Source organism: Uloborus diversus, chromosome 1 (assembly GCF_026930045.1).
Source record: "Uloborus diversus isolate 005 chromosome 1, Udiv.v.3.1, whole genome shotgun sequence".
Taxonomy (NCBI): domain Eukaryota; kingdom Metazoa; phylum Arthropoda; class Arachnida; order Araneae; family Uloboridae; genus Uloborus; species Uloborus diversus.
Window position 1 is genome coordinate 101416198 of NC_072731.1, and position 14294 is coordinate 101430491.

A 14294-nucleotide genomic window follows, 5' to 3' on the forward strand; every position below is an offset into this window, starting at 1 on the left:
AAAAAGTTTCCTTGCTCGTGTCTTATTGTTTTTAAAATAACTATTTCTGCCAAATATTATAACAGATTAAATTGAATTTAGGGAAGTTCTTTAAAAAACATGATCCAGATTTAGGTTTCATGTGGTTTTTAGCTGTCTTGTTCCTCACCATGTGTTTCCGTAATTTGGACGATTTGCTCAAAAATGTTTAGTTTTGATAATTGAAATACTTTACTTCCTTATTATTCAGTCTTCAAAATTTCATAAAAGGTTTTAATTTCCTGGTTATTGATTGATTAAACCACATCTTTAACTCTTCATTGGCCGAGTTTATAAGACGCTGGATTTTGTATGAATGACGTTTAACTTCTTAGTTAGAGTTTCATAATTTCAATAATGGGAATTATATGCTTGAGACAAAAACACATTTAGTGTGTCACTTTTTTTCCCGATTTTATATCACGTTCTACATTTTCTGCCATTTTAGCTAATTTTTCTTTTGCTAACATTATAGTCATATATTCGGGACAAATTTTTTAGGACCACGGAGGAATGTACCGCAATGCGGCTTTTTCAACAATTTAATTTTGTTCTTCAATTTCATTTGTAAGCAAAACTTTCACAGAAATACCTTAATTTGGAGACAAAAAAATTTTTACATTCTTTTAAAACAGTACGTTAATGGAAATGCAAGTTCAAAAGTGAAAACCTACATTTTTCTTGAAGTAAACAGAAAATATATTTATGTTATGTCCCCAAGAAGAACAGAAACGGGTCGAATTGAAATGTAAAAAGATAGGAACAGACGTTAAACATACTTTGTCGAATTTTGACTGTACAAGCGATACCAGAATTGATTATTCATCAGCATTCTAATGATTGTTAGTCTGAAATACTGAAAGATTATGAACGATCTCAATTAAAAACCTTAAGCGAAAATAGTAGACTGAATTTCCGTAAATGACCGAATCTAAGTGTCAAAAATTGATGGCTACTTTTAGAACCGAAGCAGCACCGCTAGTGACATACTTGTTAGTATTTCAACCAAAGGAAGGGAGGGGGGGGGGAGATTTTCAAGTATAATCGTTGCTCTTGACAAAAAAAAAAAAGGTTTAAAAAAAATCCTTTCCTTTTTTAAATTAAAGTAAAATGTTTGTAATTTTTTCTTAAACCTTTTCAGAAACATAACATATTATACATTTGGAAGCAAAAGTCTTAGTTTTTACTTTTGAAAATGTTCCAAGGAAAAAAGCAATTCAAACTTGAAAAATGCCAAAAACTACTCTTGAAAATCAAAACAAACATCGTTTAAATGAGTTCTTTCATATGGTGCATTTATATTTTTTCTGCACTCAACAGAAGTTATAGAAATAGAAGCTGCAAATCTGCAAAGTGAACCCGAGTAGCATCAACTCATCGGCCGATGATCGGCCGTTCATCGAAATCCGATCAAACTTTGATCGGTCGATGATCGGCCGATGATCGGCTTCCGATGAGTTTTCATCGGAAATTGCTCCAATATGTCTCATCGGCAACAGTAGAATCCGATCATCGGAATCCGATGAATTTTGCTCCCTATACCGATGAGATTTGGAGCAATATACGAGCAGTGCTGTTCCGAGGCGATGAATTTTGGATAAAAATACGATGAGATTTGGAGCAATATACGAGCAGTGCTGTTCCGAGGCGATGAATTTTGGATGAAAATACGATGAAATTTGGAGCAATATACGAGCAGTGCTGTCGTTCCGAGGCGATGAATTTAGGATGAAAGTACGATGAGAAGTAGTAACAACTACGATATAGGGACAAGCAAGTAGGAAAAAAAAATAGTCTGTAGAAAACTTGCAGGAGGGGTATTTTCGGATGACATCATTTCGGAATTACTTAATATATATTATTTTTTTAAATAACTTGTTTAATTAATTTCTAATTTAACAACTTTTGATGAGCGTGATTCATAAGTTCAATCTTAGTCGCTCTAGCCGGGAATCGAACCCTAGTCCTTTGGAATACGAGATTCATATGCTAACCACTAGACAAGTTATGCTCGCTCCATGGCGGAAAATAATGCATTAAATGGAAAATCATTTGTGGCGCCATCTATCGGGTGGCAAGGCCATGACACTTATGGCGCCAGCTAGTGAAGAGTCGGGGTCGGTAATTTTGGGAGTCAAATTGAACGGAGTGGAATTGTTTTGGAGATAGAGAGAAATCATTCAAGAGCCGGAGTCTCATTTTGTTCGCAATTCCAGTGAGGTAATCGGCGTTGGAATCGTGGAGTTAAAGTTGAATTGATTTTGCAGCAAATTGGAGTAAACCCTTCCAAAATCCAGGAGTCGGATTCGGAGTCAAAGTCTCAATCATTTTTCCTCCGATTCTCAAACTTGAATGTTGATCCGTATAGCCTTACGTTTGATCAATAGTCGGATATTCGAATAATAAAATTTATCCTATTTTAACAGTTGAGAGATTTTCAAAAATTTTAGATTGGGAAAATTTTTATCGGAAAATTTAAACGACCTACTTTTTTTAAGATGAAATGTAACTCGGCAAATTTTCATCGGAAAATTTGATCCCTACGATCTCTTTTTCCTATGAAATGTAGCTCGGCAAATTTTCATCGGAAAATTTGATCGTTACGATCTCTTTTTCCGATGAAATGCAGCTCGGCAAATTTTCATCGGAAAATTTGATCGTTACGATCTCTTTTTTCGATGAAATGCAGCTCGACAAATTTTCATCGGAAAATTTGATCGTTACGATCTCTTTTTCCGATGAAATGTAGCTCGGCAAATTTTCATCGGAAAATTTGATCGTTACGATCTCTTTTCCGATGAAATGCAGCTCGGCAAATTTTCATCGGAAAATTTGATCGTTACGATCTCTTTTTCCGATGAAATGCAGATCGGCAAATTTTCATCGGAAGATTTGATCGTAACGATATAGTTTTCCGATAAAAAACAGCTCATCGAAAACCGTTCTCGGATTCTGATCGCAACGATATCAGCGTGCTTTACGCGATGAGTTTAGGAGGAGTCGATGATCGGCCGAGCAAAATCCGATGAGTTAATGCTACCTGGGAAGAGAAAACACAAATTTTTTTTAAAGACTTTATAAGCAGGCTCCTCTCCTTCTCCCCGACTGATAGAATTTTTGTAAATTACATACGTTTTCACTGAAATTCTAAACAGTAAAGGGTGGTTAGTTGCTGAAACATATTTGTCCTGTCACAAAATTGTTATGAAAGTGCATTGTAATAGTTCGGCCAAATTTGATCGAACCAGTTCTAATGCTTGCAGTACCTTTAAAAGCTGAATCTGGAATTTTTAAGCAGTTTTTCAGTAATTTTTGGACTTCCTGAAAATTATGAGGGGGAGCTCTAGCTTCCCGAGCCTTTTTGGTAATCAAGCCCTTCGCTTAAGGCGCAACGTCTTACCTTTCAGATTTTAGAAACTACCCCTTTTCTATACATTCAACATTCATTCCGACATCCGATTCACACTGAGACCTAAAAACAGACGTACAGAGCAGTACAATGCAAAACTGTGATCGTTAGACCACCTAATTTTCTTTCTGTTTTTGTCCTTCAGACTTTTAGAACCGATGTGTGTGTGTGCTTTCTTTCTATATTTTAAAACTTTGAGGATTCCTAATGATTATTTCTGTGCATAGTATATTATTTTATTATTAAAAAGAATATGTTTCAAATTCACAACTTGGTGACACCTGTTAAGCTATTTTTATTAATTAAGATTCGCTAAAGTTCATAAGTAATACTATGTATTGAGTTTCTATAGTTTCTCAAATTTTTACTAAAAGATTACAAAAACATTTTCAGCTTTTAAATTTGAAGAATTGGTTTTTATTTAGTTTCTTAAAGTTTTTTGGTTTCTTAGGCCATGGAACCACCTAAGCGGTCTGAACCCCCCCCCCAACAGAACCCCGCATTGCTGGATCTGCGGGTACATAGATTCGAGCCTGCGTACAGTGGAATTGAACCTCAATGCCATCTTTACGTCACTTTAACTTAAAACCGAAAAAAAAACTTTAAATATATTATTACTATTAAGTTTCTTAGTATAATATCCATCGGCATAAACGAATTTATGAAATTTCATATTCTATAGCACAGCTCTGAAAAATCCAAAGCGGATGCACTTCGGAATTTATTTCTTATTCAATGAACAAATAATTGTCAACGTTATTTTGAATTGAGATACGTATGATTAGGACCGTCATTTCATTTACTCATGGGAGGGGGGGGGCAAAGGGAATACACTCGAAAATGTCATAAAAAAACAATAAAATACCTGCAATGAAACTTTTGCATTTGTACAATGTATATATCTCAAAATCCGTAGGGGAGGTGGGAGGGGGGGGGTCAATCGCCCCCCCCCTTAATGATGGATGTATGTAAAAATAGTACTTGCAATGTTTGTAATTTGTTCCACATTTAACTTTTATTCAATTACCCTTTCATGAAAACGAATAGTGTTGGAAATACAGCTGAAAGAAAGCAATAATCTGCATTTTGAGCCCCCTCTTTGCCCCCCTATAACGCCCAAACCCGACGCTTAAACTCTTGGGACTTTTTGGTACGTTATCTCCTCATGATACTGAACAATTTGGCATAGGTGCACATTCTTTTTTTTGAATGTCCGGGTTCGGCCCTTTTTCGACCTAGTTTGACTGGACTATAAGAGGATAAAAAGTATTCTTTGGTTCCTTTGATATATTGTGACCCTTCAAAACGTCCAATAAACACAGAGCCGGTCGGTTCTTTTATCGTAACTCTGACTTTTAAATCCCTTCTGAGTGTCCAGATATCAGTTGCTTAAGCATGGGAAGTATTTTAAAGATAAATGATTACAAAAGATCAAAACTTGCGGCTAATCCTCTATTTCCCTAAAGGATACTTTTGTGCATGCAACAAAAAGCCCCCAGCTGAGAGGGGAATAACAGAGGCCACCTGGGTGGATTCCCTAAGGAGGTGTCCCCCTTGGTGTCTTGTGGTCAACCTCTCTACATTATTTTCTTACAACAAAACAGTTTGAATCAGAAAGGAATTTCAAAGCAAGCTTTACTGCTTGTATTTGGGAACATGTATTCAGAAGAAGAAAAAAGAAAATCTTGCTTGAAATCGAGTCGGATTGTTTTTCTTTTTTTAAACATAATTGGATAAATTTTAGTTAGTTTCATAGGATTATTTACTAATTAAGGCAATTTGATTATTGAAAAGAAACCAAATATTTTATTTCTATTTTTAAAATCTCATAAAGGAAGGTGCAATTAAAACATTGGAGCTATTTTAAAACAATAAATAAAATCTGAAAAAGAAAGGGAGAAAAAGAATGTTTCGTTTCGTATGAGTAAAGCGAAAAGAACTCAAGATATTATCATTTCATTTGTACTGTAGTACATATTTTATTTCTTTTTTATGTCCAACTATTACGTATAGTCAATGCGGTTGTCATAATTTTTGTTGTGTGAAATTAAAAATATTCAAAACCGTATCACTAAAACTCCATCAAAGTGTGCCGCGAATATAAAAAATTATAATTTAAGTTTAAAATATCATCATTTAAAAATAAATAAACAAAAAAAAAAAAAAATAAATAAATAAATAAAATAAAAAAAATAAAAAAAAATAAATAATGAAAAATAATAACAAAATAATAACAGTATACAAATAAATAAAAACCGTAGTAAACACATTATAATTAAAAAAACATAGTCGTACAAAATTAAAACATGTAAGAGAATTTAAAAAAAATATTATTGCTTAAAATAAATTATAAAATTTGAGGATTATGAAACATTTAGTTAAGGATGCTTGTGTAAGACAGTGGATCTTTGATAACAAGAAAAAAATATTTCCATTTCTTTGCTTTATTCAAGCATAGAAATATTGGTAAAATGAGTAAGGAAACATTTTCCCACTTGTTTGTTATGAGTTCAAATGCCAGAATGCTAAGAAACAAAGCTTCCACGAGAAGATAAAAATGTATTGTCTGAATATTTAAAGCGTTATACGTGTCCCATCCAAGAGTACTTGAAAGGTAAATATCTTAGTAAAATAAAATAAATTACAACAACAGTTTCTTGAAATACTATAAGTTATATCCCTTTGGACTAAGGAAACGAGTTTAATTACCGCTCCCCTAAAAGCACCAGAACCCAACCGAGAAGCACAGTAACAGGGTTCTGCCCCTGGAAGGATCGCCGACACATATTCGGCCGAAGCAAAAACTGCTAGAAACGCCGTGATGACACAGGTTCGTCGAAGGCAGTTAGGAACCATTTTCTTGCGACGAGCCTGAATCGTCTGGGGCAGTTTTAACACAAACTGCGCGACCGATCCTGTATCGGCCGGGGCAAAGAATGGGTTAAGAGCTTTAAAATGGTATCAAGTTTTTGCATGTAGTGCAATTAGAACAAAAGTTATGTGTGTTCAAACGTTACTCCGTCTACCAAAATTCATTTTTTTGTAATGACCCCAATCAAAAAATATTTGTATTAAAAATCTAAAAATTTGGAATTTTACTTTATTACCAAACACTATCTCTGTATAAAATTTTAGAAAATCGGAAGGGGGATCATTCCATGTCAGTTCAACCCAGGGTTGGCAAGTTTCTGCCGAGGTAAAATGAAAAATTAATTCTTGATATACAACAGAAAATGTATGGAAAAAATAATTAATTGTTAACCAAAGTGAAACTTTCATCTATTGTATAACTGGTCCACCATGTAGTAACTGGGGTAGTGGTAAAATTTTGACTGGAAAAAAAAGTTTTGAGAAATGGGGCCAGTTTGTTTTGCAAAGCTGTGACATTAGGTACAAAATTTAGGCAAGTAAAATTCTGGCACTTGCTTCTTCAAGCACATGACATGATAATTTCAATCACAAACAATTTAGAGGAAGCATATAAGTGAGCAAATTACAATCAGTAATACCTGTTTAATTCTGTATGTCACTCCTCTTTCCTAAGTGCTCTTGTATGATTTTTTATCCTTTGTTAAATTAATCCAAATACTACGAGTCACTGCAATTGGAAAGTTCCCTTTCTGAACTACATCAAGGGCACTAGCATGGGATTTTATTTTTTTAAATGATGAAATAATGTTTAATTTTTTATTTTATTTAAACAAATATCATTTACTAATTACTTGAGTTATTAAAGACTTTTTCAAGTTTTTGCCAGTTTCTACCAGTTTTTACCGGTTATAACCCGTTTCTGCCACTGGCACGGCAAAAATTAGTTTCTGCCGGCAGAAAACCAACTCTGGTTCAACCACACCCCAACACCCGCCATCTCAGATTTCAATGAAACTTTGTATACGTCTACTTTTCATAGTCCTAAGTAACCTCCTAAAGTATTTCTTCTCTATTGAAAACAGTTTTTACTTTTTGACCCTTCAAAGTTTTGCGATTTTGCGTTAGTTTTCATTTACAGTTTTCTCGGAATGAACAGCAGTTGTTTACAAAAAAAAAAAAATTATTTCTCAATAACTGAAGATAAAAAAATTTTGAAAATTTTTATATTATATATTAAGATTTCAAGTACAGTGAAACTTGTGTAAGTTGGCCACTTGCGGTGCAGTACTTTGGTGGTCAACTTAGACAGGTGGTCAACTTATAAGGGGGTAATGATTTTTTTTTTTTTTTTTTTTGTCATTTCTTGCACCATGTATTCATTTTTTGACTAATTGACACTTATTCTTTCTGTTCAACTCACTTTCATTGTTTAGCATTACTTTGAAACATTAATTTAAAATGTTATTTAAATATTTTTAGAGATTATTTTCCCAGAGTGACACATAACGTGTCATGCAAAATTAAAATTTCAATAAATTGATCAAAAAAAAGTCTTATTGTTTATGAAAAGTTACTCATTTGATATTAATAGTTCCTAAAAATTCATAGCTAATCAAAAATTAAATTTTTCGCTTTATTTTTTTCTCATATACATTTATAACCTCATGATGATCTACTCAAACTCAAAAGGAGGTTTAGTTATGCTGCTGTTTCATTTAGTTGGTAAAATGCTGGTCTGACATCAAAAATATTCTTGGAAAGCTATAAAAATAATAATAATAATAATAAAATAATTTGCTAAATAAAATTTTAAAAAATAAACCAAGTGGTCAACTTACAAAGGGTTTTTTACAATACTCAAAACCAAATTTGGTGTTCATTAGTGGTCAAAATAGACAGGTGATCAAGATAGAGAGGTGGTCAAGTTACAGAGGTTTTCCTTCATTATATAAGATAGGACTAATTCCGTTCCAGACAAAAGCGGTCAACATAGACAGGTGGTCAACTTACAAAGGTGGTCAACTTTACAGGTTTTACTGTATTTCAGAAAAAAATATGTCAAAAATCTTAATTTATGTCCAGCAATTTAAAAAAATTAACAAACTGAAAAATTAAAAATTTTTTTCAATAAAAAAATGATTGTAAAATTTTAATTTTTTGGCATGAGGGTCTAAATTAAAATGATTTATATATATTTTTTAATGATCACTAGCATGTGTGCTAACATATAAAATGAAAATCTTTAGGGGACTTTGAGGGATTCTGCCCCCCCCCCCCGCCCCCTATTTTGATAAATGAAAAAAAGTTGATCACAATATTACAAACTAAGTTAATAATCGCATTAAAGAAAATTTAAATATTGAAATACATTGGTGTTTGCACTTAAATGTAAACATTTAAATACTCAAGATTTTTTTGAAATGAAAATAATTAAATTAATTAATAATAAAGAATAAGATATTGTGAAATTCGAACTTTCCCACAATTTATGCATAATAGAAATTATTGTTGAACTTAGGGCAACATAGAAATTAAAACTTTTCATCTAATTCTAATTTATAATTAGGCAATTTATACAAAATATTAAAAATTCTACAAATACTAGCTCATAGTTCTTAAATCCCTTTAATTTTATGTCTGTTTTTCATCTTTTCTACTAAGATTAGAAAAAAATTTATGTCATTCTAGCTGTTGTGTGTGGTGCTTCTACAGTACATCATCAGATGCAGGCCAAATACAAGTAAAAATTCCATATCTGTTCAGTAATGATTTCTCTAAGCAACTGGGCAAAGAACAGACTAAAAGACAAATTCAAAGCTAGACGCTACAGTAGAAGACCGTTATAACGCCGACCTGTATAACGCAATTCTCTATAAACCACACTACTTTTCAGAAGTAAACAATAGGTTTTGAAGTTTAAAAATCCCTCTGTTTTGCTTTGCAAAAATAAAAATTGTTAGGCAAATTAAATTTTGAAAGTTTTTCATCTTTCCATCTTATTTCAAAGCTTTTAAATTGAAAATGAGTGCTCATAGTAAACAGAAAATACCAGATGGCTCTTGAAAATGCAGCTGTTATGCAAGCCATGAAGCTAGCAGAAGTGCAGAATTTTGATTGTGAAACATATTTATTTGGGAATGACTAATTTTAATATTGCTGCTTTAATACTCATTGCAGATAAAACTCATTTTGAAGTGCTAATATATAGATATATTCTGAATATTAGTTTCAAAATTTGTGAAATGATCTATATAACGCAAAAACCTGTATAATGCAAAAGCTCTGGTCCCAAGGTGTGCGTTATAACGGTCTTCTACTGTACTAGTTTGCAATGCTTTTAACTTGTTTTATTAACCTAATGCAATAATGAAACTGAAACTTTGATTTGTTTATCTCTCATCCAATGGAATAACCAAGAAAAGTTTTGGTTTAACTTAGCTATTTATGGGACATGAGTTTAAAAGGGTTACCATTGCCCAAAATGTTTACAATTAAAGCTTTGCAACAATCTCATTTGACCCTAAAAGTGTGTTTTGTTATCTTGTGTTTCTATGATCATAAATGGATCCTAATAACCTGGCATTTGTACAAATGACAGGTATTTTTATTTTACACTTCACTAGTAATTTTTTTAGACATTTTGTTTTCTTTCTAATATATTTGTCTGTCACCTCTCTAACTTTATGGTTACTTTACTAGCTCCCAAAAAGGAACAGCTGGTATTACATGACAGCTGATCAGCAAGCTGTATGGTTTACATTTATAGTTGTTTATATTATGACTGTGAGATTGGTAACTACTTTTTATTTAAAAGACACTTTCTTTTTCTTGATTCCTTTTTCAACTGCTACATAGTTTTATCAAGGGTAGTATGTTCTTTTAGAAGCCACTTTTAATTTTGTACCAATGATTTATAAACATTATATTCTAAATATTCCTGTTCAAATATAGTGAAGCTTCAGTAACTGGACTCACTGATAATCCAGGTAACTCAACATTTATTTTTCTTAGGGTCTACCCAGTGCTAACTTCAATGGCCGAAAACCTTTCTAGCTTGACACACATTTGCTAGAAACCTGTCATTTGTACACCTGTCATTTGTACAAATGCCAGGTCGACATCCAATTACTATTCTAGTTCAATTCCTTCTTTCATATTCACCTTTTCTCAAAATTTTAGAAAAGCTCTTTTAGAGAATTCTATCTTTTATCCAGGGGAGTCAGCAACTACTCTGTGCTGTTAGTGCAATTATAAAAGGGTAGGATAAAATTTATCATATGGGAGGCTTGTAGAGAAAGAAGGCACCATTACTTGTTTTCTAAACTAATGTGAGCAGGACTTGTTATCTTTAGCAAACCTGACTAACAAGAAGCTTTTATCTCTTTTCAACAAATATGTATTTATTCCTTACAAGATATTCAAATCTACTATTGATTTTATTATGTATTTTTCAAAGAAAGAAAACAAAAGTAATAGAAAATTCATTTACTAGAATTAATTTTCATAATGTGAATGTAATAAGTATAAGTGATACATACAGAAAATGTTTAGGAATTAAAATTTTGGAACCCCAGGTAAGTTGAGGAAAAGTTGCGAGTTAGTTATGTCATTAATCTGGGGGGGGGGGGGATCTGGGCAATTTTTTTTTCTCCCCAAATTTGCTTTCCAATTGTCATTAAAAAAAATATAAAAATCCATTGAATACGAGAGGTGCGTAAATACTAATTTATTTCTTCATTTGCTATGAGAGGAGGGGGGAAGGTAATTCACTTTATTTAGAACATATTATTACTAAACAATCAGGCCATTAATTTTTAAGGGTTGTTAAATGTAATTTCAAACAATTAAAAGGATGAATTTGTGGTTGTACAGCAGTAAAACTATAATGGAAAAACAGTTCCATGATAATTTTTTTTTCAAACGTAGTGGGGGGGGGGGGGGGGGAGAGGATCCTGAAAGTACTAGAAACTGCATGATTATGAATTGGTGTTAAGACTTTACTTTTGTTTTAAGTTGTCTGGACTAAAATGCAGTAATCCGTATGCAGATATTGTTGTCTGCAACTTTTGAATTTCACGATATCTTATTTTCAGGATGTCTATATTTTAAACAATTTTTAACTATTTCAAATAAAAAAAGCTTGAATATTAAATTTACATGTTTGAGTTCAATATTTAACACACTTTATATTTAATTTTTTTAAATAATTGCTGGGAACTCTTGTTTCAAAGACATGGAAGAACTTTTCTCTATGTTGCTTTCACTGTTTCTAGGGGGGGAGGGGACAGAATCCCTTAAAGACCCATAACTTTTTTCATTGGAAAAGTTAGGGCACATACTCATGATCATTTTTTCTTTAAATCATGATTTTTAAAACTGACCCTCATGTTAAAAATTTAGAATTTCGACAATGGCTTTTTTGACAAAAAAAAAAAAAAAAAATCAAAATGTTTAACTTTCTGATTTTTTAAAAATTCTTTGTATAAACTAAGATTATTATAATATTTTTTACAAAAATACTCAAAGTCTTAACATTTTTTACGAAAACTTTCAAAAAGGTAATAGTATTATTAGTTGCTGAGAAACATTTTTTTCCCCATTAAAAACAGCTCAGTTAGTGTCTTTGAAAATGAGAAAAAAAAAAGCAAAATCGAAAAATTTCAGAAGTCTATAAAATTAAAATACATTGAGATTGAACAAAAGAAACTAAGGGGTTGCTTTTAACCACAAAATAAGGAAGTATAACAAGTTTCATTAAAATCTAGAAGGTAGGTATTAAAATCCAGTTTTTGTGGTTGATTTGACAAATTTTAAACTATTTCAAATAAAATAGAAGCTTAAATATAATTTTTTATAAATATTTCAGTTCCATATTCAACACACTGTATGCTTGAATTTTTTTCATAATTGTTGACAATTCTGTTTTTAAGAATATGGAAGAGATTGATGTTTTACGCTTTTTTCCAGAATGTAGGAAGGAGGGGGGAGGGGGGGGGGGGTAGAATCCCTTAAAGTCCCCTAATGTTTTTCATTGGATAAGTTAGAGTACATATCCATGATCATTTTTTAAAAAAATCATGATTTTTAAAGCTGACCCACTTGTTGAAATTCAGATTTTTGCCAGCACCTTTTTTTGGAAAAAAATTTAAAATTTTCAATTTTCTAATTTTAAAAAAAAAATTGTGCAAACTAAGATTATTAAGATATTTTTTATCAACATGTTCAAAGTCTTTCTATTTTCTGCAAAAATTTTCAAAAAGATTATAGCATTAGTTACCAAGAAATAATTTTTTTCATAAACAACAACATCTCAGTTTGAGCGTCTCGAAAATGATAAAAAATGTAAAATCGCCAAATTTCAAAAGGCTATAAAATCAAAACGCATTGATACTGAAAGAAAAAAAAATTAGGGGGTTGCTTGTAAGCATAAAGAGATGAAGTATACCATGCTTGATCAAATTTCGAGACGGTGGGTGTTAAAATCCCATTTTTGTGGTTGATTTGACGTGGAACGACCCAGGGGTCAGCTTGAAAATCTTACTTTTTTGATTGATTTGATATGGAATGACCCATTTGCTCCATATTTATGATTATTCAATTTTTTTTACTAAGATGATAACTACAATTAAAATACTTAAAACAATGTAAATATGCATAATAAATAATGGAGTTAAACTTCAAGAAAATTATAAAACATTTACTTAGGATATTCTTTGGCTATCATATTTTTAAACACAGCCTTTTCTTCAAAAGTTAAAGAATTCCATTTCTCTTTCAGAATTTGAGCAATTTGATGGCTGTTAGAATCTGGATTCTGAGCAGCAACTGATAAAAGAACCCACAAGATCAAATTTTAATGCACATTGTTAGACAGAATTTAATATTAATTTCAATTTTTCAGCATAGAAAAGTAATTAAAGAATCCAGCAGATTCCTTTTATTTAAATTCTGAAGCAACCTTGTAATGAGTAAATCTTCTAGTGTAATATGATTAAGGTAGGATATTTAATCTATAGGGTACTCTGAAAACCCTACAACCTAAACCAGTGGTTCCCAACCTTTTTAATTTCATGATCCCCTTTTCAATAACTAAACATCCCGCGACCCCCTATGTGTCCTCATATATACATATGTATATTTGTGTGTGTTTCTGCTTTGGCATGGACATTGCGCATATTTAACATAATAGCTCAAGGTGCTTGATATATTTTATTCAAGTTTAATGTTTTTTTTATTTCTACAATAATTGCAGAAAGAAAAAAAAATAATCTTGATTATGTTAAACATTTATTTCTGTACTTTCAAAATTCATGCATCTTGGCAGTGACAAATGCAGGATTTGGTTTCCTCCAACTTTCATTGAGGTGAATGAATGCATTTCCTTCTAACAAGGTCATCGCCAGATCAAAAAATTGGGAGGAGGGCGTCTGGAAGACTCAATTTTTTTTCAAAAGGATATATAGCAAGAGAGTCCAGATTTATGCTTGAAGGTGGGGAGGGGGAGGTGTCACTACTAGCTATGAGTAATCAAATTAATAGAATTGCATCATATAAGCCGAGGAAGAGAATTTACAATAAGAATCAACAATATGTGTAACATTCGCAATGGTCGTCCCCTGGAAATTGTTTGAATCTGTTGTGCCAAATTGCAGTTTACACGATCTCTGGTGATATTCAGAGGAAGAGAGGTTCAGGGACTCTTATGAAAGGTTCAAGCTCGAAGACAGTCTTTGGAATTTCTTGAAGTTGAAGTCCTAAAAATGAAGTTTTAGACGATTTTTAACAATGGGGAAGAGGGGAGATGAAACGGAAATGCTCTCTTAATTTTTCGAAAATGAAAATTATATGCCCTGAATAAGCTTAGTTGTTATCTATCTTTGTTACAGTTAAGAGAAGAAAAGGGGTTCGGGTCACCTATCCTCCGGAAAATTTGTGAATTTACGATTCTAAAAATGCAATTATAGGCCATATTTGTAAATATTAGGGAAAAAGTTTG

General features: G+C 32.0%; 1 protein-coding gene across 1 annotated transcript in view; it reads right to left on the reverse strand.

Annotated features, from left to right (window-relative positions):
- LOC129216666 (PMS1 protein homolog 1-like) overlaps positions 1 to 14294 on the reverse strand; it is a 97721-nt gene that overhangs the window by 21637 nt on the left and 61790 nt on the right. Inside the window, exon 9 of the mRNA XM_054850916.1 lies at positions 13000 to 13123. Within this exon, the coding sequence (XP_054706891.1) occupies positions 13000 to 13123 (124 nt within the window). The remainder of the gene's footprint in view (positions 1 to 12999; positions 13124 to 14294) is intronic.